Source organism: Sinohyriopsis cumingii, chromosome 3, assembly GCF_028554795.1.
Source record: "Sinohyriopsis cumingii isolate HCF-2022 chromosome 3, ASM2855479v2, whole genome shotgun sequence".
Taxonomy (NCBI): domain Eukaryota; kingdom Metazoa; phylum Mollusca; class Bivalvia; order Unionida; family Unionidae; genus Sinohyriopsis; species Sinohyriopsis cumingii.
Genome location: NC_142963.1, coordinates 114,129,351 through 114,154,177, shown reverse-complemented (window position 1 = coordinate 114,154,177; position 24,827 = coordinate 114,129,351). Strand labels below are relative to the sequence as shown.

At 35.4% G+C, this 24,827-nt stretch overlaps 1 protein-coding gene and 1 pseudogene across 1 annotated transcript in view; both read left to right on the top strand.

Moving 5' to 3' along the window:
• LOC149803618 (transient receptor potential cation channel subfamily M member-like 2) overlaps positions 1-24,827 on the top strand; it is a 185,715-nt gene that overhangs the window by 118,854 nt on the left and 42,034 nt on the right. The window contains exons 20-21 of the mRNA XM_089953967.1: positions 8,809-8,983; positions 17,024-17,183. Of these exons, the coding sequence (XP_089810093.1) occupies positions 8,809-8,983; positions 17,024-17,183 (335 nt within the window). The remainder of the gene's footprint in view (positions 1-8,808; positions 8,984-17,023; positions 17,184-24,827) is intronic.
• LOC149803619 (uncharacterized) lies at positions 21,998-22,836 on the top strand (annotated as a pseudogene).

The following is a 24,827-nucleotide window of genomic DNA, read 5'->3' as shown; positions in this document are numbered from 1 at the left end:
CTATGCCATCAGATATGGATCAAATACAGCCAAGACCGAAGTTGATGAAACCTCTACTAATGCCTGGAAGGACAAATAACATTGATCCAATATCCTGTACTGGCACTGACATAGAAGAATGGATGGCCTTCATCAAGTATAGTGCTATATTGGACCCATGTTGACTCACAGATCATCCTTAGTCCACTGCCAGCATGGTGCCATACCATACTGGTGGCATTATGAACCCAGATCCATTTATGGCCATTCCAGATCCATGTTAACTTGGTGCCATTACAGATTCATTTTGGTCCATTCCCATTATGAGGGCATATAGGTTTGGTACCACTAGAGATCCATGTCAGTCCATGATCATTACATGTTTATTTAATTCTGTTACCATCATGGATCCATCTCATTCCTGTGCCATCACAGACTTGTGTTGAAAAACTTCAGCAAATTTCATCACGATCTACCAACCTAGTTATGGTGATGCTCCAGTTCTGGACTCCAAGTACTGTTTTTAAACAATGAAAATCATTATCTTTCCTCATCTGCTGAACTGTACTTCATCATCATCATCAGTTTCTTCTAAACTCCAAACTATCAAACCTACATATCTTGATTATATCAAACAAGCACTAGGAGATTTTCCAGAACAAGTGCTGGACAGTCACTCAGACAAAAGGTTTTGCCACTCTGACAGTATATAAGGGAAAGTGAATGTTCTTTCAGTGGTGCAGGCAGGATGACATCTTACCATTAAATATGTAACTTCCTCTTGTGGCTTTTTGAAGATATGAAGTTATCACCCATTACTCTGGAAGGACACATTGCAACCTTGAAAGGGAAACTTTGATGTGTCCAAATTAAATCTTTTGCACTGTTTCCAAAATAAAATTTAATGTGGGTTCTGATGTGACTAAATAAAGCACCATTTAGACTTCTGTCTAGAGCCTCTTTTCATCTCATAACATTATCTTTCTGTTCATTTGGAGCTGAAGCAGGCAGAATCAGTGAGATACACACCTTGTTGGTCAATCCAAATTATCAGCCGATTCATCATATGGTTTATTTTTTACTCACATTGGCCCCTGCATTCATTGCTCAGAACAGAGTAGTGCTAATGGGAATCAGTCCTTTGTTGTGAAACTTTTTCTTTGTTGGACCCTTTATCTCAGCTACACGAAAATTATCTACCCTTCTGCATACAAGATTCTCATGTGATATCTAATTCATGTTGGTCTCATATGCATTTTAACATGCAAATTAGGTAAAAAACAGATGAGCAACAGAATTTTTAAAAAATCTAAAAATTACATGAGCAGGAATTGTTAATATAAACAGATTTTGCTTATGTGAGCAAGCATTTCCTCACACAAGTAAGACTTTTCTCACATGAGCAGAGTCTGCTGATGTGAAAATCACTCAGGTGGGAACTGTTAATATGCATTTCCTCACATGAGCAATAGGTTAGTGGGAGTAAAGTTAAAAAAGACTAGCTCGTGATTTGCTTTTGATACGAATGAAAAAAGAACAATTTTGTAAAACTCATCATTTAGCACCAATAAAGATACTTTCAAAGTCATATTCAAATCTAGTGGAGATGAGCATATTTGAGTTCAATTATGCATGTTTTTGTGAGATTTCACATATGAGAATGAACATACATACATACATACATACATACATACATGATTTTCAATTATTATTATTATTATGTCACATGCATTTTATAACAATAAATAAACCATGCATAAAGTAAATTAGCATGATTAGCCAGGTATAAGGCATCCAGGCACTGATTTCATTACTAATGAAAACGATGGTACAGTCAAACCCAGTTATCTTGATTACGTTGGGTGTGTCAGTAAATCGTTGACATAACCAAGTCCCGAGATATCAGGGTTCATAAAATCTGGTAATGTAATTTTAAAGATTTCCATGACCTTTATTCCTGTCTCTTACTCTTAGGTTTACAGGAACATTGCTGTCAAATATGTCGTATTTTAAGATTAATAATTGCTATAAAAACAAGTATCATGATTTCATAGCATTTTACACAGAATTCAGACTCATGCTGTACATAGCAGACAATACAAAAGAAAAGTGTTGATAATAAATTATTTATATGTGTACATGTATATGTTCTCTGAAATAAAGGTATTCTATTTTCTGATTTAATTCGACAGTCAGTGTATATTTTACAGTGTGCATATCACATTTTTAATATTCCTCAGTAAATAAAATAACCTTTCTGTCAGAAGAAAAAAAATACCAACTTGTAAAACCCCACCACCCCTATGTAAATGAAATGGATGTGCTTTTGTCTTTGCAGATGGGAAAGAAATATGATATACATATGCCTATAGCTGCCCTGAATCTAAGGTCACATATTATTTAATTGAAATTGATACACCATAGTGCATCACTGTCAAATTGTTCGGCCTCAAGACAGAATCAGAGTTTGAAGGGGAAAAAAAGGCCCAATTAATAACCATTCAACCTCACCTGATACATTCTTAAGCTAAAACAAATGATTGTGTGTTTTTCTTCAAATGAAGTGGCCATTGAAATGTATATGTGTGCTCTAAATAATTTATATTTATTATTAAGATCTTTTAATTTAAAAAAAAAATCAAATTTAGTGATTTTCAGACAAAAAATGGTAGTCTTGTTTTATGTACTGTATAATCCATTGTTGACCAACATGTGTAAACAAACAATTAACGGTCACTACATGCATTGTCCAGCAGCATGTGGCTGTTTAGTTGTTCACGTACTTAAATTGGTCTAGATTTTGAACTACCTCAGTGCCCGAGACAACAAATGTAAACTTCTTTAATGAGGCTACATAGGGAAAAGGCTACTCATAGGGAAATGAAAACCTGTCACCAAGTTTTACATTTTTTTTATTAAGCTTAAGTAAATCTTGTACTATTTTAAAATATGCACAAATTCCAGAGCAGAGTAATACATATAATTATGATTAACCTGCAGGAAACGAAACTAATGCACAACAAAATAAATTTGTTCCAATCACCAATAACTATGAAAAATACAATACTCATAGATTTCATTGTTTCAGTCAGAAATATCTTGAATCAATGGCTGATGAGAACGAGATCGCAGACTACATTGTCAATACTTTGGAAGAATTTTCTTATTATCCACACATGGATGATGAAGCTACTGTGAAATGGCTGAATGTATTTTAAAAAAATGAAATTGTTTGTGGAAAGTGTTGCCAGTGTTAAGCATATGTATGAAAACGTAAGTGCTTTTGAATTGTTTCTTTGAAATAAGCAGGTCCTCATGTTACTTTTGACCAAAACTTATGCCTGACATAACAAGGATGTCAGCTTAACAGGGGTCGAGGTAAGTGGGAAAAAATTAGCATAACAATGAAGGATTTTTTTGGAACCGGACCTAAACGCTCCACATAAATGGGTTTTAGAGATACCCGAGGTCAAAATAAGTGGGTTTGACTGTATATAGGTTCTTGGGATAGTATTGCCTGCAATGTGAAATGGCAGAAATCTGACAACAGAAAAGATTGTGATCACATATATGATCAATAGAAGCTACTAAGAAAGTACCAGAAATACTGGGTAAATGAACACAGGTGGCTAAAAATTTTCCTAGGAAAGGCCATGGTGTTGAGCACTTTATGTACTGAGTATTCTGAGAATGACTAAAGTGTGTGGGATACATCATTATTGATTACTGTTGGTGAAATAATTGATAAATTAAACTAGACTTGCCAAGTCTAAGTTTGATTGTAATTTCTTGAACCTGCCTTAGTGATCACATCAGATGATGCTGGTCATGTGGCTGATCAGTCTTGAGAGCAAAGAAATGGAAGCCTCAATGTCTTATTGGATGGGAAGTATTAAGGGTGGGCATGTGATCACTAAGGCACTTATGGGGTTCATAAAATTACAATCAAACTTCGACTTGGTAAGTCTAGTTTAATTTATCAATTTCACTTCCCCCATAAGTGCCTCATGATCCCATGAGATTTCAGAGCAAGGCTTCCATTTACAGAATAGATTAACAACAACTAGAAGAAAAAGAAGAAAACTTTTATATGTTGGTATTAAACCAGAAAATCCAAAGTTACATTGTACATTACATGACCATTATAAAATTCTGGATGCAGACGAGGCCTTCGTACTGAATTAAGTCTGGTATGTAACAGGCTTGTTATAGAATTTCCTGAAAAAAAACAGGCACTAGCCCAACCAGCTGTATTAAAGATTATACCCAATTGTACCCCTTTAGCACAGGTTGCAGAAACAGATGCAGCCCTTGTGCTTAGGCTGGATTTAGAAGCTACTTATAAGACTAACTAATGATGAAATTGCAGATCTAGCTGTATTTACAGAACTATAACCTAAACCTCTATCTACTAATTCTGTTAAAAAAAACTCTATAACAATAGTCACAGGTGGGTCAAGTGGATTAATCTGTCTTTGATTTGAAAATAACATCCACTTTTGGAGATGACCCTAATACTGTTTTTTAGTTGATGAGGCAGGCAGCCCTTTCTGATAATCCTTGATTTTTGATTGCCGTCCAGATAAGTGAAAAACACCCATCTTCAATTTGTGGAGGGGGTGTCATCGTTGCGGATTGTGTGCCAAGTGTAGAATCTCTTGTGGATGTGGCAGTAGAAAACAAGGACCGACTACAGCATGCAGTAGACTCGGAAACCAGGGTTGTATTGTCCATCCTTGTGCCACCAAAATAACATCTGCTTCATCTTGGGACATTTTTTTGCAGCACCGCTCCCAACAGAAAGAAAGGTGGAAAGCAATAAAGGCGACTGTAATTCCATTTTAAAGAAAAGCATCAACTGCTATAGCTTTTTGGTCAGGTCTGTATGAAACATAATGCGGAAGTTGGTGATTTAGCCTGGAAGCAAATTAATCCACATCTATGTGCCCGTACACTTTAATGATTGCACTGAATACTGTAGCACTTAACTTCCATTCAGAATCTTCATTTATGTTGCTAGACAATCTATCTGCATCACAATTTAGTGTTCCCAGCAAAGAGAAACACTTAATCAGATACCCATAATGGTACACCACAGCCAGATATCACGCGATAATTTATGCAATTTAGAAATGCGCCCCCCCCCATTTTTTTCACATATGAAACTGTTACACAGTTATCCATGTAGGTGCGCACATGTGTGTTCTCCACTTTGGAACAAAAAGATTGTGATGTCAAAAAACATGCTTTCAGTTCCTAGAAGTTAATGTGATGCAGTTGTTCCTCTTGATCCCAATGACCACCTGTTTCAGCTTTGGTTGTGCGATTTACTCCCCCCAACCAACAAGTGAGCTGTCACTGGTTAAGACAATCTGTGGTTCACCATGTGAAACTTCCTTATAACTGGAGTGCACATTAGATATCCACCAAGATATACACTGTCTGCTCTCTGCCGAAAGAAACAAATAAGCATCAAAATTACCTTTATGTATCTTTAAGTATTTATCTTTTTCATATTCTAGATCTTTATAATATAAAGGTGCTTACTCTACACCCGGTTCGCAAGCAACAAGCTTTCCCACAAGTTGAGCCAATTCACGAATAGTGATGTTCCGTTTCCGCAGTATGTCAGAACACTGAGCAATGATACTGCTTGCTTTATCTCGAGTTAGTCTGACAGTCATTGTGACCAAGTCAAGCAAAAATCCAACTAATATTATTTTCTGGGTCAGTTCAAACACAGATTTTCTGCGGTGAATGGTTATGCCCCCTGATAATTCCAGTTCTGGAGGTGTCTGGCCCGTGAATAGGATCGTCCTAAAAAAGGCATATTGCTTTTAAAATTTGATGCCACTTGTTGTTTTGCTGCTTCCTGTTGCTTTTTTCCCAGCAGCTGAGCTCAGGTTATCTCCAAAAAGCTGGTCTGTGATGGGATTCGATGCAGCACAGGTGGGCTGATACATGTCAGTAAGCTCAGGTTTTAATAGTTCACGGCACTTAAAACTGAAGTCGTTGAACAAAAATGATGACATTTTAAAATTGTCCATGACAGAGTCCCTCACTGAATCCAACGGTAATTCTCGAAGATTGTTTCTATGCTTTTTAAACAATTCCAATGCCCTTAAGGTGGGGACCAACTATTGCCCCAACTGAGTTTGCAACTTTTGCAGTAATATATCAACACTCCTGGCCTGTTTTGACATTGCATTCCAGACCTCAATATTGACTCTGGGCACCTTTAAATTGTCACAGTTTCCTGGTCTGGGATACTTCTCCTGCATTGGTTTAACCTTGCTGAACGTAGTCCTTTATTGAGAACTTCCGCTAATTTTTCATCCACATTTGGGCCAACTTTTTGGTGTTCAAGTACAAAACTTTCCAACTCCGCAAACAAATCATCATCATTTGCATTGACCTCATCAGAATCTGTATCTGGCATAATTAACTTTGCAGCATCCACATCCGAGTTGACATCCCCTTTTTTGTGCACAGTGTCCAAATCTTTTTCAAATTGATCAATTTGTGCCGATCCTGCAGAACCGCAGTTGATGTGCTTGGCATTTGGGTTTAACTAGCAACACTCGCCATGATCTCTTCCATTTTTGTCATGCGTGCATGCACTTTAGACACAACATCTGTGTTTTGTGCCCACAACTGACATTGCATGACTAATTCTTTATCCAGGGTAGCCATATTGATTGTTTGGGCAGAAATCATGTGACTTGCACCCATAGCAGACAATTACATAATTTCTTCTTGTAATGGTCGAATTAATTTAGCTTTTCCCAGATGCCCAACATGAGCTTCACTAGACCTCACATCTATGGAGGCAGTTGCTGATAGCAAATACACTCGTTTCCCAATCAAACCCATTCCGGAACCCATACTTACATCATCTGTGACATTTCCTTTGTGTTTTTGACAATTTCTGAATATTTCACTCATTGAGCCTGTCCCCTCTGTGATCTGCCTGGGTGGTTCGCACCCTCCATTTTCTTTAAATTGCAGTTCAGCGAAAACTCGCAAAAGTTGGGAACTATCTGCAACACTTTGCCTCTGCAAAGGTGCAACCCAGTTTGCGTAAATTAATGCATCATAATGCATAAAACCGATGACTGCAAAACTTTTCTTCCAAAATCATAAATTACGCTGTTAATTTTTGGTGTTTTCATCTTGAATTTGCTCCCAAACTGAACACTTCTATGCAACCGTTGTTTTGACCAGCCACATGACCAGTGTCATCTCATGGAATCACGAGGCACTTTTGGGGGAAGTGAAATCCTGCATCCTCCATTGCTTCTTGTATGATTCAGGTACTATTCAGTGAAATAAATTACAGCAACATGTACTATGCAAACCAGAGAAAAAATGTGACTATTTACCTGTTTGATAAAAGCATTTCATTTTTTAGTTCAACATTCAAAAATCACTTAACACATCTTAAAAACATCTCTGAGTGTTATTTATGACCATCCTTTAAAGAGATCCTAAATTTTAGTTTTACCATCCATTTTGAATGGGCTATTCAACAAAAGTTAGATATCTTGACAAGTTAAAGTGAATGTTGAATATAAATTATTTGTCAGCATTTTTTATGTTTGTATTCTGGTTCTAATTTACATGGATTTTGCCATTTTGCCAAGAATTTTGACCAGCTGCAGATCAAGGTTAGTAGCAAAAATAAATGTACATTTTTCATACACTGTACAGTAAATATGGTATGTAATATATAGGTGACACTTTTTATCTCAGATTATACTTTTTTGCCACTTAGCAAAAAATTACGCTTATACCTTTCATGAGGCTGGCAGACTGCACCAGTGGCCTAATGGTTAGAGTGTCTGCCTTGGATGAGGGAGGTCATGGGTTTGATCCCCAGCGGAGTCATACAAAAGACTTATAAAAATGGCACTCAGCATTAAGAGGCATTAAGAGGTTAGTGTTATGACTGATCAGCCTGGTGTCAGGATAATGTGGCAGGGTCAGGCATGATGCCCCAGTGCTAGACATCACTATAAACTGCCACACTGCATACATCATAGCGATATGACTGAAAAATTGTTAAAGCTATGTTAAAAATCCAAACCACATCACATCATGAGGTTGGCATGTATGCACCCACCCAACCTCCATACAGTTACATCTTGACTGGCAGAGTATGCATTTCTGCTCTAGTAATAACTGAAGTATCGACAGAATTCATTATCATGCCCTCCAATCAAGAGAACACACTTTTCTACCTTTCACCTAATGTGAGAAAATGGCTCAACTTTTTATTGATAACGCTTGACTTGTGAGTGCTGGATTTGCAAAGTATTATTCATAATCCTGAGGTATTGTTATTGGGTAATGTATTGGAAGAAGACACATATTTTAATTCAAATATTAGTTTCTAATACTGCAAAAAGAATCTAAAAGGAAATTGTAGTACAAAATGCTAGAGTATTATCATGCAGCTGCAGAAGAAAACTTATACATTGATCTAAACTATTGATTTCATAGCCCATATAGAAACTGTCCAAATTTTTCTTCATAATGTATCTTCATCAGAAATTTTATTTTCACTTCATTAATGTGACCATTATACAAAAATATTGAAAAATTCTCCTTTTAACTTTATTCTCACTTCAGAGAAAAATTGACATAATGCTGATGAAAGTCTGACTTCATATAAGGAAACATAAGTACACCACAAGTGTTTATTGATCACAGCATCAAAACATAACTTTTGTCACAATTGGTTTATCTTATGAGTTTCTAGTTGGTAACAATTATTCTCCCCCCCCCCCAAAAAAAAATACTGAATCAGTCTTATTTTCTTTCTTTCAGATAGTGGATCTCATGTTCTTTGTACTGATATTTTTGATATTTGTGCTTAGTTTTGGGGTGGCTTACCAAGCCAATCTATTTCCCAACTCTGAGCCCAGCTGGTATCTACTGAAAAGCATTGTCTATATGCCTTACTGGCAGATGTATGGAGAACTGTCACTGGATGAGATGGCAGGTTAGTACATGACAGGTACAATTTAAATATTGTTACGCGTCTTTGCTCTTAAAGTAAGTACAGAAAAGAGTGAAGACAACAAGCTTTGTAAAATTTAACAAATAATTTATTTCCCTAAAACACAAAGTGAAAAATGAGAAAAAAGAATTTATTGCAAATTAAATCCAAATTATAATCCAAGAATCAAAGACATAAGTCCTAGTAAAAAAATCCTGAATAAAACACAGTTCGAGTCCTGAAGAGATCTGAAATTGAAGGCGATGACATCTGTAATAACCTACAAATTGCATTTCTTTCAACAGTCTCTTGTTGAATCACAGAAAATATTATTCCAGTTTTGAACTCAGTATAAATTGCAGTGAATGTCTTTGTCCAAGAATTATATCAGAGCACTCTTGTATTTCCAGGGAAAATAATCATTTGAATTCAATAATTTGAGGAAAATAAAATTCAGCTCAAACTGGACACAACATAATACAACGTGTCAAGTAATTTAAGCCCAACTGACAAACCTTTATCAAAACATCAGTTATATGACAAAATTAAGATGCAAAACAGATACTCAGATGAGGGTCAAAAGTTCATTCCTTTGGAAAAAATAGAATAATATAAATATCATATAGTCCAGGTATGACCTTGACTCAAGTTAATAATTCTTACTCTGAGAAAGAAAAACAAAATAATTTTTAAAATGTTGTTTACTTGAATAATAATTTGGTTAATAACACATCAATTTTGGACAAGGTCAAGTCCAGTAAACAATGTTACATTACAATAACATGTAATGAAATAATAAAAAAATTAAAACTAACAAACAAAATTAAGTATACATAACAATATTGAACATTTAAATCAATGACTCCAATTGATAGAAGACACCAGAATTTTTTTGTGTGGTTTGATATACATATTGTAATAAATTTGGAGTATGCACATTTGTTATAGCACGTCGTTTTAAGGAATTTTTAGATTTTTTTGATTACTTGTCTGATTATTGGAATTCAGTGCAATGGAAATATTTCTTAGCTTGAAATATTTAGCCAGTTACTAGGAGCAAATGTCACAGAGTGAAGTGTTAGTGAGTTTCCATGATGCCATGGTTTGTTAGTAGTGAATTCAGGCCAAAACCAAATGAGTGTCCCTGGAATAACAAAGTCCCTCTTAAAATCTAGTGGTGTACATTGGTGGTGTGACTGCAGTAGCAGTAGTCACGGTAGGAAACTGGTAAATTACACAATAAAATGAATAAGAAGAGACTCAGCAGATACCATTTATGTTGCCATGGTGGCAAATGTGATTCAGTTGTACTGGTGAAATGTGCCTAGAAACCGTAGTTTTACTGGCCAAAGGTGGCATAGTTAAAATTTCTCCCAGTGTTATGGGATAGTTGTATTGTTTCTAGGGCATGAACTGTTGGCGGTACCGAAACCTTATGAAGAGAAACCCTGCAGATGTGCGGTTGATAGATATTTGGCAGGTTGTGAGATCTGTGGTCTTGCATTGATTAGAGTAAAATTTATGTATAGAATGGACATGTCGGGCTGTCTTATTTACATCTGAAGTTGTATGGAAGTCTTTGGAAGTTTGGGGTAAACTTATGACCTCTAGCAGGAATTGTGCCAGAGTTTGATACAACTCGGTCAAGTAAAGACTCCTGGCTTGTAAAAAGAAAATTTCTGGGGGCAGCGATGAGATTTTTGAATAGTTCTGTGATAGTGTTGTAAGTGATTTGGTTTTTATTATGTTTTGCACAGACTATTTGTTCGCAATTTGGAAAGAAAGATGTGTCCTATAAAATAAAATAAAAAAGTATATCATTGATAGAGTGCCTTTAAAATTTTCATTTTGGTTTCGCAACATTTAGTCTGCAAAAGTAGATATATTTATTTGGTCTTAAGAAAAATGTTTAATTTCAGTGCATTATGTTTAGTCAAGACTGAATATTTTATCTGGATGTAAAATAAACCGATGATATGGACAAGAAAGTGAAATTGATGAGAGGGCTCACAGGTGCAGGAAGGGGAGTGAGAAGCAGCATGTTACATTTTGTCAACATGCAGTAGCTAGAACTGGGCCAAATGATTGTTTTTTTCCCTACTAATAAGATCGAATGAACTATAAAAAAAATATCAGAATTATTGGCCATGAAATCCTGTGCATATTCGGTTCGTGTATTCAGCTGTATAATCTTTAATTAACTGAAAAGAACCGCTAAAGAAGAACACCTATTTGACCAAATAAAAAAAAATACTCTATTGTGTTAAGTTCATAAAATTTATACTGAATTTATTGAAACCCCATAACAGATATGGCAATAAAATTAACAACAATAACAATTATGTGATTTCAACATTTCTTTGCACCTGATTGGAAACATTATTGGGTAATGGGTACATTTGTACTGCTGTTTGCAAAGGGCAATCATGTCGCCATAAAATGTATAGCCTGGAAGCATTGAAAAAAAAACTCCAAAATGGACAATGAGGATCAGTCTCTTGAAATTGTACTGGGCAACAGTGCCCATTTTAAACAAAAATGCACGCAGTTTCAGTCCATTGCCTAAATCCAGGGTTCCCATGCTACCATGAAATCTGGAAAAAGTCGGGAGAAATTATAATTTTTTTCCAACCATGAAAAGTCCTTGAATTTTGCAAATATTGAAGAAAGTTGGGAAAAACTGGAATTTTCCTCCACAGTGTGACGCTCGAAACAGTTATGTAATTGAGTCATAACTGTACTCATTGTGAGTCAAATTTATCGAGTTCTAACCAGAATATTAGGAGGTTGCAGTATCAGTCACTTGAGTGCTTGCCATAAATATATTTGTTGAGACAATCCAAATGCTCAGTGGAATAGATTCATCTAGTAGACTTTTTGTTTTACAGACAGCTAGATATCCATATGTTTTTAAGGGAAGGTATGAAAACCAGTCTAGCATCACAAGAGGCCAACATGGTGGCGTTAAAGCATAATCGCATTGCAGATGGGCTAGCAAACTTAAACGTTACTAAATCGAGTTATATCAGCATAAAATCTATATGAAAATTGTTTATTTTCTCAGAAATTGCAAGAGTATTAAAATCGTTACATCTTAAATCTGCTGAAAGACGATGAAACTAATACGTTGATGAAATTTGAGCTGGTACTAGCGATTTTGGTAGCTTGTCGCATGAGCACACATAATCTCACAACCGTTAATTTTAAATATTATAGAAAAAAATATTAAATGAAAGTACAGTAAAACCTGTCATGAGCGACCTCTGCTATGAGCGACCACCTGTCATGTCCGACCACAATCGTAATGCACGGATCGATTTTACTATATAAACGCTCTGTTATGAACGACCACCTGCTGAACGCAACCAGCGACCGTGATTTCTTGGCAAAATGTGCATTTTGACACTGCTATGAATGACCGCATCGCCAAAAAATCAAAACAGATTGACACCACTGACCTTAACTTAATCCTTTGTAAACATTAGAGCTCGGGATAAATGTAGTATGCAAACAAAGTGCACATTAAATAACACTATAGTTGAACAACCATATATCGGGATAAACACCTCTAACCATCATTTAATCCTTTGTAACAAAGACGGCAAAAATAGCAAAGATTGCTCTAATAAAGTATTTAAAAATAATTTGTCTTGCTACAGTACCAGTTTTGTGAAATTTACAACTCCAGCGTACGGTGTCATTTGTAAACTGCAGTAAACTAGACTAAAGTACATGTCACTAACCGCCATTGTAGTGCCGAAGTCATGTGAATAGCCAGTAAGAGTAACATCAAAGCGAGTAATGATGGATATACGCAGTCAATTTAGAGGTTTGTATTTTTTCTTTATCTGTATGAAAACTCACAAAACGCCGGTAGTCCTTATGTCCAAGTGAGAAATCGTTTGAAAGGGCTTCAGTGTTGGTTTGAGTACGTCGTTTGCTTTCCAGTTAATCCATAATGCCTGGAGGGTGAATGAGCTCATTGTCTTTAATACTAGTAAGTGAGAATCATTTCCGGATTTTTTTAAAATTATTTTTTATTTCTTTTGTTAGTGTTTCACCAAGCCACAATCTGTTTACGTGGGTGCAGATGGTCGGAACATTTGTTTATCGAGCTATAACGCTGTTGATTTAAATAAATGTACAGTATTGTTTCCTGATGAGTTAATTATGTCTTTTGGTTTCATTCATTGGTACATAATATATATCTATTCCACAATTCCCCAAAACCTGATCAAAACCGATAGTCTTTATAACGTCAACACTAATAACAACGGCAGAATCTCCACTGAAAAAAAGAAAAATTTTAACACTGGAAGAAAGGATTAATGTCATTGAAAGAAATGAAAAAGGTGAGACCACTCGCAAAATAGCAGTCAGCTTAAGTGTCCGTAAAACGCAAGTTCAAAATGTAATCAAAGACAAGAAGTCCATTAGAAACGAATGGCAGAAAGGTGCACAAGCACAGAGGAAATATGCCACGGCACGACGGACAGTTTACGGAGATCTGAACGAGCGAGTATGGGAGTGGTTTTGTGTTGCAAGGAGTAAAAACATACCAGTAAGTGGAAAGTTGATTCAGGAAAAGGCAATAATTGAGATACATGTTCAGACCAAATAGCTGAGTAAAACATGTCAACAAAGAAGTATAATGGATTTCTTTTAAAAAAACAGTGAATAAGTGTATAAAATAAGATATATACATCATATCTAACTGTTCATTTTTTGTACATATTAATGTGATGTTGAAATATAAATTTTATTCTCGTTGTTTGATAGATGTATATCTTTATTATATAAAGATATTTTGAGAGGAATGCATGCATTATTTAACAAGATTCATGAATAAAGGATATGATACATGTACAGTGAGTATGGGTATTATTTATTTTTCAACAATGCTAACTATTGACCCTGAAAACCAGTCCATTTTCACACACCTCTTATGAGAGACCACCTGTCTTGAGAGACCGCTTTTGGTTGGCAGAAGGGGCGGTCTCTCATAACAGGTTTTACTGTAGTATACTGGTTGTAATAAACATACAAAAATGAAAGAGCACAAAATTCTCTATATTTATTCCGACAACAACTTTGGAGTTTTGTTGTATCACATGACTACCACATTAACATGTGCTCTGTAGCATACAAAGCGGGCAACAAGACTACTCTGCTTGATGAATCAGACTGGCCATGTTTCTTGTCGTTATTCTCTAAATAAATATGGTGAGAAATATGTTCTGTCTGGATTTTACAAAAGGTATCAGATTTTCATTTAATATAATTGAAATTTTGTACAATAACATTAAAACAGAATTTGTTGTTGATGTCACGTGACTATTGGACTTCCGATGTCGTTGTTTGAGATTTGTGAAGTAATGTGACTATTAATGCAAATGTCGAGTGCTGGGTCAGGTTTCATCTATGCTGAGTTTTGTCTAATCTTTCAGCAGATTAAAGACATAACGATTATGATCCTTGCCATTTTTGAGAAAATAATAATTTTCCTATCAATTTCATAAGTCGATATAACCTAGTTTAAATTTGCTAGGCCCGCTGGTAAGCTATCTTTCGGTGGTGGCAGATTCCAATTTTTTTATATGTAATTGCTATGAACCCACACTTCATCCAAAATGTCCAAATGTGAAAAATGGGGTTGGAATATTTAACGGAAACCAGAATTATAAAAATTTAGAATCTCTGAGCTGAACTTTGGTGGAAACTATTACACAGTGACATGTAGCTTGAAGCATTGGTTTCGGATCTTAACTGGAACGCAGGAGAAATGGGAAATTGTCAGCCCTTTTATTATATCTTAAGAACCAATAAGAGCCCATGTATCAATACAGGTTTGGGGACTGATTTATTGAACTACAAGAAGACAAGTTGATTTTACAGAAATTTCAGTCTTTGTTCATACAACAATATATAATTTTTAAAGGTCTTTTGTCAAAATTTAAATCGACCCTTTTGTAAATGTCTTTAAATGATGGAATTTTTTAACCAGATCATCTTAAGAAGTTTAGGTTGGTTGAAAAATCTTGTTTGAGCATTTATTGGCACACATAATTTCAGGGTTAAACTTTTTTCGTAACAAGATTCTGAAACATTGCATTTATTGTTTTTTTTCTTCTTCATACTGTGATAGGAAATGTATACTTTGTATAACATGCACACATGTTCCTATAGAACTCTTTGGAATTAAAGGAACAAGTCCATTGATTCAGAGTTTTGTCTTAATCATGTTTGGGAATCATTAATCGGAGTTGGTGGTTGATTTGGGGGAAAGTTGTCAATTTTGATTAGACCACAGAAGTGTGATGTTTGTGTCACTCGAGTTTGAGTGATCTTTTAAAAGATTGGGGTAATGTAATAAATTTGGAGCATGTGCATTTAGTTATTGTGCCCTGTTTTAAGGAATTCTTAGATTCTTTTGATCACTTGTCTGATTATTGGAATTCGGGACAATGGAAATATTCCTTAGCCTGATATAATTAGCTAATTACTAGGAGCAAATTTCATGGAGTGAAGTGTTAGTGGTTTCCATGATGCCATGGCTCACTAGTAGTGAATTCAGGTAAAAACTAAAGGAGTGTCCATGGAAGAGAAACCATGCAGATGTGCAGTTGATAGATATTTGGCAGGTTGTGAGATCTGTGGTCTTGCATTGATTAGAGTAAAATTTATGTGTAGAATGGACACGTTGGGCTTTCTAATTTACAACTGAAGTTGTATGGAAGTCTTTGGAAATTTTGGATAAACTTGTGACTTCTAGTGGGAATCATGCCAGGGTTTGACGCCACTCAGTTAAGTAAAGACCCCTGGCTTGTAACAATACCTTTATGGTTTTCACACACACACACACACACACACACTAAAATGTTACTGTATTGGTAATGTTTTTACATTGAATCCATTTGCATGTCACCCATCTGATCTCAGTGGTGAGAGTGAAATAAAACTTCTCTTTCAGATGGTGATTGTATAAAAATGAACTGTTGTTTCTATTTGGCCTTCTAGTTTGAAGATGACCATGACATCACTAAGTGGTTTGGTTTCTGCAAGTATGTGAGTATGTGAGCGGCTGATCATGCCAGTTTTTGCTCTGAACTGTCTTTGGCACACTGAACAGAAGATGCTGCTTGGAGTTGCTTGATCAACAGGGGACATGCTGCAGTTCCAAGATTTATGCTACGTGTGCTTCTGTGCTTTCTCTGCAGTTCACCTTGACCCAAGGTCTGTAGATGGATGAGACATGGAATGATCCTATGCATGATCTTCCCAAAACTTTGCCCATCTCAGCTGTGAGTTTATCAGCAGAATGTGGATGCTTGTAATGCTTGCCCGTGTGAGAACCTTTGTTGTCTGGGACCTTGTCCTGCCATCTTAATCTTACCCTCATCAGTTTCTTCAGGCAGTCCATGTGAAAATGGCATGCTCTTTCACATGTGACATCTGTATACAATTAGGTTTTGCATGGATATAGCAGGGTTGGCAACACATGCCACTTTATTTGCACACATTTGTATGTAGTCTTCTGAAGGCTGGAATTTGTTTTGGCAATCCTGACATTGGTTTTATCATCAATGTAGACTGTGGTGAAAATGTGCTGCTGAGGTGTATGGTTTTATCATCAATGTAGACTGTAGGTGAAAATGTACTGCTGAGGTATATGAACTAGTCAAATGCCTGGAGTGCTTGATCATTCACTGTGACATTAAGTTCTACATAAGGCTTTCCTGTTTTATCTTGGCACATCACCTGTTTTCTTCATACTTTTGTGAGATCAAAGTTTGCCAGAAGCTGAAGAGAAATGGTTCATACTCTGCTGCATGTCAGACTCCGATTTGGCATTCAGGGCTTCTTTGAATTTGTTTTCACTATAGTATCCTCAGATTATAAAGCTTGCCTATTCAGTCTGGTAAATGATAATTAAAAAAAATTCAAAGTCTTTTCCATGCACTGATTTCAAATAAAATGTTACAACAGATGGACAGACAGAATGATAGTAAGTTATCCTCACTCTGATATTGTGCTCTTTTACAGGTAAAAGTGTGGATGACTGTGTCAAAAATGAAACAATATGGCGAGCAGCAGGTGGGCATGGGCGCTGTCCTGCTGATACTGTCCTGGTACCCATATTAGGAGCAATCTACGTGGTACTGACAAACATTCTTCTCATCAACCTCCTGATTGCCATGTTCAGGTAAGGGCTGCAGTATTAGAAAAGACTGAAGAATAATGGAGAAAATTATTATTATGTTTGGATTGAATTCCATCTTTGTCAATAATATGAATTCTTGGATGACTTTAGTGGTAGCCATTTATTCTGTACTTCGAAATATTTGTCTGCTGTTCCTTCTGATTGTTTAGATAAGGAATACTTGTACATTATAACGAAGGATATAGAAATGATTTTAAAATGTTCAATCTGTCAGATGAATAAGTTACCATATTTACCACTGATGATCAGCATAGACTTAGCATATCAGCCATCACATCGAGTACCATCAAAACAGAGTCTTACTGTATGCCATCACATCAAGTACCATCAAAACAGAGTCTTTACTGTATGCCATCACATCAAGTACCATCAAAACAGGGCCCCGAGTGGCCGAGTGGTCTAAAGCGCGCTCCGTTACGGATCACTGCCATCTCACCTCTGTCTGTTTGGGTTTGAGTCTCGGATTCAGCCAATGTGGGTATGTGAGAAAGCTTGCCACTAGCTTCTCGTGGGTCGGTGGTTCTTTCTGGGGTTTTCCCAGGTTCTTCCTCCACCATTAATAGTGGCTGCCATGTATAGCCTATCGTGTACTGAAAAATGGCATTAAACCCTACAACAACAACAACAACCGTCAAAACAGAGTCCTTACTGTATGCCATCACGTCAGTTACCATCAAAACAAGCCTTTACTCTATGCCATCACATCAAGTACCATCAAAAGAGAGTCTTTACTCTATGCCATCACATCAAGTACCATCAAAACAGAGTCTTTACTGTATCCCAGCACATCAAGTACCATTAAAACAGAGTCTTTACTGTATGCCATCACATCAAATACCATCTTTGCTGTCCAGTATGTCTATGACTTCAAGCAGACATCAGATTACACAATGTCAGTCCTAAGTTAATGCTTTGGCAATTTAGTAGAATCTTTTACACTGGTAAATACGGTAAATGGCAATGTGTCATTACATAGGGAGACAGTCACAGTGCAGGTGAGTAATGTAATTGGAGATGTCTCATGGAGGCAGTGACAATGCAGATAGATAAATTGCAATGTCTCGTGCAAGGAGAGACATGCACAGTGCAGGCTAAAATATGGTAACATCAGTACAAGGAGAGATATTCCCAAGGCAGGTATATACAGTAAATATGGTAATTGGTAATGTCAAGTGCGCATCACACTAGTGTTCTCTCTAGATGTAGTAAACCGTAGCATAAAGGACTATATGGAATAAGGGCCATTTTCTGCCCCCGTTTTTATGGGGGAAAAAAATTCTTGTAAATATCACAACTCTGTGCCATGTTGTATTATTTGATGTATAAATCACCCTATTCTGCATTAAATATGCACATAAATGTCTTTTTCATACCATAACACAACCTTTGAACATGGTCTGGTATGGGAAATTTAAGAGAAAATGTTATATTTGAACAACTTGAAACTAAAAATAAGATATAAGCGCAGGCTTGATCAGACAAAGTATTTACACTGATTTATTAATTTTTATTAAAATTGTTAGGTTTTCATATTAACTCATGTGTTCACGTTTGCGCTAATCACTAAAAATTAAAAAATTCTTGAATTTGCTGTCTGTATATCATTGTCATTGTTTTCCCTATTGTACCGTACCTGCCGAAGTATCACTATGTGTGAGCAATTAGATCAGCATTTCTAGAGTGCGCTATATTATTTCTATCATTATTATATTAGGAAAATTCCAGGAATAATAACTATTCAGATATTTTAAAAATAATGTTTCCATTCTTTCTCTCTTTCTTCATTCTATCTAAATTGCATTGGGAACAAGATTTTTTGAAGAGGCACTGAAGGGGCATTTGGAACTATATATATAAACAAAGACTACGTGGATTAAACATTAAACGAAATTGTATTTTTACGTTGCCAATTTTTGGCAAAAGGATGCTTTAAATAATAGGGTAAGTACACATATATTATTTATTTTATACATTAATAACATGGGTTTTTCTTCAGTTCCATCACGATACCGTTTGTTATGTTTAATTCACTATTACAGCGCAATTCCGTACATGTCATCTAAATGAATCTGTCAATTTTCTGATGGAAATAACGTTTACAACCTGCTTACTTTTTCATTAAATTTTGTTAACTGTGTCTTGCTTCATATAGTAACAATAACAATATTCTTTAAAATTCTATTATTAAATGTGCAAACAACAACTAATAGTCTGCAGTTATATAAAGCAGCTTGGAAAAAATGTCATCTGCATGATATACATATAATGCTTTGAAAGTTTCAATAGCTCAAACGGTCGAGCATTTATTCCGGAAACCTATTGTACCAAGTTCGAATCCCCCACACTTCTTTTTAAGAATTAATATTCATAATATCAACAGCTGTGAATTTATTTTGAAATAAAGTTAGTAACAACTCAGCAAAACCAACAAAAAAAAAAATAATGCACAATTGAAAAATCAATTTAAATTTTATTTCAAGCAAGGTAACATTTTTTATCAATATGTTGTTCATCTAAAATTGAACATTACAAGGGTGGCCAATCATGTCTGCATCAGAAAATAATGGTAGTGGAACCCATGTTGTGAAGCGGTTATTCTTCCATATTTAGATAGTATAACTTTCATACAAGTATATTTATATTCAATTTTTTCCTACTCAATTTTTATCACACTTTCCGATACACTCGTACATAACAAGAATTATCGTTTAAAGAATGACATAAAAAAATTTCACTTGCTTACTACACTAATGATGTTTTTAACAATTGCTAAAAAAAATAACAATTGCTAAAATTTTAAACTGTCCAAACTGTGGGAACAATGTCCACAGTCCCAATGGAAGCCAAGTAATTATGATTTTGTAACTGAAAATAATATTTGCATTACTTCTACACCATAAACCTATTAGTTCAATCTAATTATCTAATTACTGCATATTTATTGTAATGACATAATGTCTTTATTTCATTAAAAGAGCACCTCAAAACCTTCTAAACTTACTAATCAGGTATAATAAAACAAAAAAACTATAGTGCCATAAAATTTACAGGTGAAAGTCTTTTATTCAAAGTAAAACTTGCTTGAATAAAAGTAATATCACTAATACTACTACTAGTAATAATAAATAGTAACAGCAGTAGTAAAATAATAACAAAATGTAGCCGACATACCATTTTTGTACGGGAAATAAACAATGAGGGGGGTATTTATTGACCATAAAACATATATAGCATAAAATATATTCAGACCAAAGTGATTTAGAAGTACAAAATGTTGGCCTCTGTTATACGTCATAACTGATTATGCAATAAAACTATTATATAAAACATGAATTATGACAATTAATACATAATAAGCTGAGTTTTTTATTTTTATATGCTGTACATACAATCTGTTTCAGGCTACATCACTACAAGAACTGTGTGGGTGGAAGTTGCAGGCTTTGAGTACCAGTATATAATAAATATGATTGCCTAAGTGAATAGTTGCAAAATAATGAAAAGTAACCATAAATGAGTGTTATATAAGACTTTATGTCATATGTGACAGTTTATTAAATGGTCTAAAATCAATTAATTTCTACAAAAATCTGAAATGCCTAAAGCGTATCAATGTTCCTGGTGCTACAAAAGGGTAAAACCATCGGCTAGAACAAAAGTACTTACAGGCATCCTAGAAAAGCATACAGAGGAATTATTGCAATGGGCTGTAACACAAGATGATGTTGTTTGCTCTAGTTGCCATAGTAAATATTACAGAAATCTGTCAGTCACATGTTCACCCAGTCCACAACATGATCCAGATTTTCAGCTGCCAACTACTTCAAGTGCTGCCTTATAAAGCCCACAAACAATTCAACTTCAAATTTCATCAACACCAAGATCACACAGACGTTGTGTTGTCTGTAAAATACCACATGGGCATCGAAATCATCTTGTTAATGTCCCAATCTGTGCCATTACCCAGTCTTTTGTAGAGTGTGGTATATTTATAAATTCATATAGTAGATGTTGCAGATTTCATTTGGAAAACTCATACTTCAGTAATGAAGCCTTACAATCTATCAGTGCAACAAAAGAGTTTGAAGACTTTTCAAGAACAGACATTACCTCACTTTTACAAAATGTGCGTGAGCTAATTAAAACAAAGTCATATTTTAACTTTGATGCTCCTTCTTCCTTGTCTGATGATGACTATTTCCATCTTACTGGCTTGAAAAGAGATCAATTCCTGTAAGTGTCTTCTTTCTTGAATATACTGCGTAATATACATGGTAGATCTCCACTGACATACCTGGGTGTTTTTCTAACAACGCTGCGGGTAGGCCTTCCAAACACCATTTTATCCACATTTTTCCATCTAACAACATCACAAGTGCAATGAATAATTAAAACAGTGTGGGAGTCCCTTATGGTTTACTTTGTTGGTCAACACCTGGGTTTCAACACATCACACATGATGTATTCTCATCTGTACACACTACTCCAACTAAAAGGGAGATATTTAATCATGGAAGCAACAAGGCAGTCCTTGTCCTTGATGGTACATATATACATATATATATATACAAAAGAGCTCTGACTATAACTTCCAATGATGTTCATACAGTTTACATAAAAATCGACCATTAGTTAAGCCAATGATGGTTGTGGGAACTAATGGTTATATTTTAACTGTTCTAGGCCCATATTTAGCTGATCATTATAACAATGATGCAAGCATAACTAAACACATATGTGTTTAGTTATGCTTGCATCATTGTAAGAACAGATGCTAAAGATATTACAAATTGGTTACAGGAGGGTGATGTTTCTGTTGTAGACAGGGGGTTCCGCGACTCTGTCGATTTCCTACAGGAACATGGATTTAAAGTTGAAATGCCAGTTTTTCTACATAAAGGACAGAAGCAGAATTCAACAGAAGATGCCAACACTTCAAGACTGGTCACAAAAGTACGATGGGTAGTAGAGAGCGTTAATGCACGAGTAAAACAGTGGAGGTTTTTTGGCAAAGTACTGCCAAATACACTTGTTCCTCATATAGGTGACTTCCTTAGAATTATCTGTGCATTAATGAATAAATTTCGACCACCCCTGGCCAACATGCATCCATCAACTGCTGAGACCACAAAAAGGATGGTTGAAACCGAACAGTGTTCAAATCCTGGTTCAAGAGAACAACTTGCTGAATAAGCACAAAATCTACTTTAAGATGGATGCATCAACTGATAAACTGACTGATTTCCCCAGGCTCTCAGTTGATTACCTGCGTTACATCGCTATGGGCATTTATCAAGTCAAACAGGCCCCAAGCTATACAAATGAACATCTCACAGATGAGGGGCTTTATGATGTTATGGTATGCATGGATTTTCCAGGCCTGTTACGTGCAAAAATCCAGTCTCGCCACTCCAGAAAGAAAACACATTTACTGTGGATCCAATACAAGCCTAATGATTACACGGATTCCATCAAAGGATGGTACTGTACCTGCAAGGTTGGTCCTCGGGTTGTAGGGGGTTGTGCACACGTGTCAAGTGTCATACGGTCTCTGGGCTGCAAAAGATGGGAAAATGATGAGTTGACAAAGAGAAAATCACTAACTTGTCAACTTAAGGATGCATCAACTGAGTAGTGATTGCTATACCACGACCACTACCTTTATCAATAATCATCTGGTTCCTTTGTTATATGCATATATAAAAGTTTAACGTTGTTTGTTCTGAGTTTATCATGGTATAAATTGTCCTGCTTGATCATAGATGGGGCACTTAACTTGAAACTCATGTATTTCCTTAACTTGTTTGCACTTACTCTTTTTACTTGGAACTAAACTGAAAGGTGCAGTTATTGAAATGACAGGAGGATTGTGTAATGGAACCTGTCATAGAGTTCACTGTATGTGACAGTGCTTGTAAGGATTTTGAGCAGATTCAGTACTAACATTTACTTGATTTGTACTCCTTGGGTTTGTAGGGGTCATTTGAACATTTTCTTGAGTAGTATTGCTTGAGTTTGTTGGGGTCATTTGAACATTTACAGTTGCATGATATAGTATTGCTGAAGAGTCTTGAGCAGACAATGCTACATTTGAACATACATTGGAAAGAATGTTACTCACTTGTTGTTTATGTTGAGTGCTGGGCTTTGTGTATGGTTTCAATGATAGTTCATTGGAGTGGTCAGACAAAGACATAATGTGCCTAACAGGAAGGTTGGCATCTGTCATTGCATTCAAAGCATCTGTCATTGCATTCAAAGTAGTTGGATTGATGTGCCTGTTACAAGCATCAGGATTTGCGATTAATTGTGTTTAACAACTAACGTTACTGGTACAAAGTATTTATTTAGTGCATTTCATTTGAAATTTACCATTGTGCTTCATTGGCATATTAATAAAGTGTGTTCTCGCCATTATAGATTTCACAGGTAAAACATAGTAAGATGCATTTTTGGGGTGGGGTGGGGGTGTCCCATTTACCCATTACCATTCATGTTTTACAAAAGTATGCAAAAATTAGAAAAGTGTTGGTGTAAGGGATATTAAATATTGCTTGGCATTCGCACTGAAACGTGTGTGTGTGTTATATTGCCATGAAAGTATAAAGATAAAAATACATAAAGAACACTTGTCATTTCCAGTGAAGGTAACAAACCAATATATTCGGTGAAGAAGTGAACATATTGGTCCCTGTTAATGCCTAAATATATTCATAACATTCAATAATATCAAACAATAATTCAAATAAATCAATAACATGAACAGCGTTCAATAATTTTAATCAATATTTCATGTTGGAACATCTTTTATTATTTTATGGTTAAGTACCTTTTTTGTCAATGTAATTCAGGTGTAGTATTCAGTGGACTAATATATATATATATATATATATATATATATATATATATATATATATATATATATATATATATATATGATTTTGGCTAAGATAAATCCATATGGAATAGTTTTAGAAATAAGAGCTTTGTAACCCAAAAATAATATAAATGCATATTGCAATATTTAAAACTGAGTGAACAGTTGTTGAGAAAGCAGTATTTATGAGAAGTTAATGGAAAAAATGACTACTTTTCATGTCTTTTTATAAAGTGTTTTGACAACCTGTAACCATGGCAATGGAAAGATGTGTCCGGCCCATCTAACTTGGGCTTTCTGCAGCAACGTAAAGTTAGATAGGATTTTCTATTAGTTTTTGGTTAACTGCTACCGTTTGGTAATGTGTGTTTAGTGAGTGCATTTCTTTTATCGAATGTTTCATCGTCTCTTGTTTGCATATATTTCTTTTTAACATGTCCCTGAACCTCCAGTTATATAGAAAGCCTTACAGCAAGATATTCGCAAATTTTTTGAGTAGGAATATAGAAAAACATGTCGGCGTACATGTATTATAGTACTTACAATATTTAGGCACAAAAATTGTCTTTGAAACCATTATAAACTTATAAAAGTCAATGCGATAATGTGACTAGCTTTCCTTTAATGGTATATATGAGCACATATTCATATAACATTATTTTATTCGTCAAAATGTTTCTATACGTTTTTGAATTTCTTCATTGCCCCCACCGAGGGCCCCAGTTTTGATCCTGCAAAGAATTGAATAT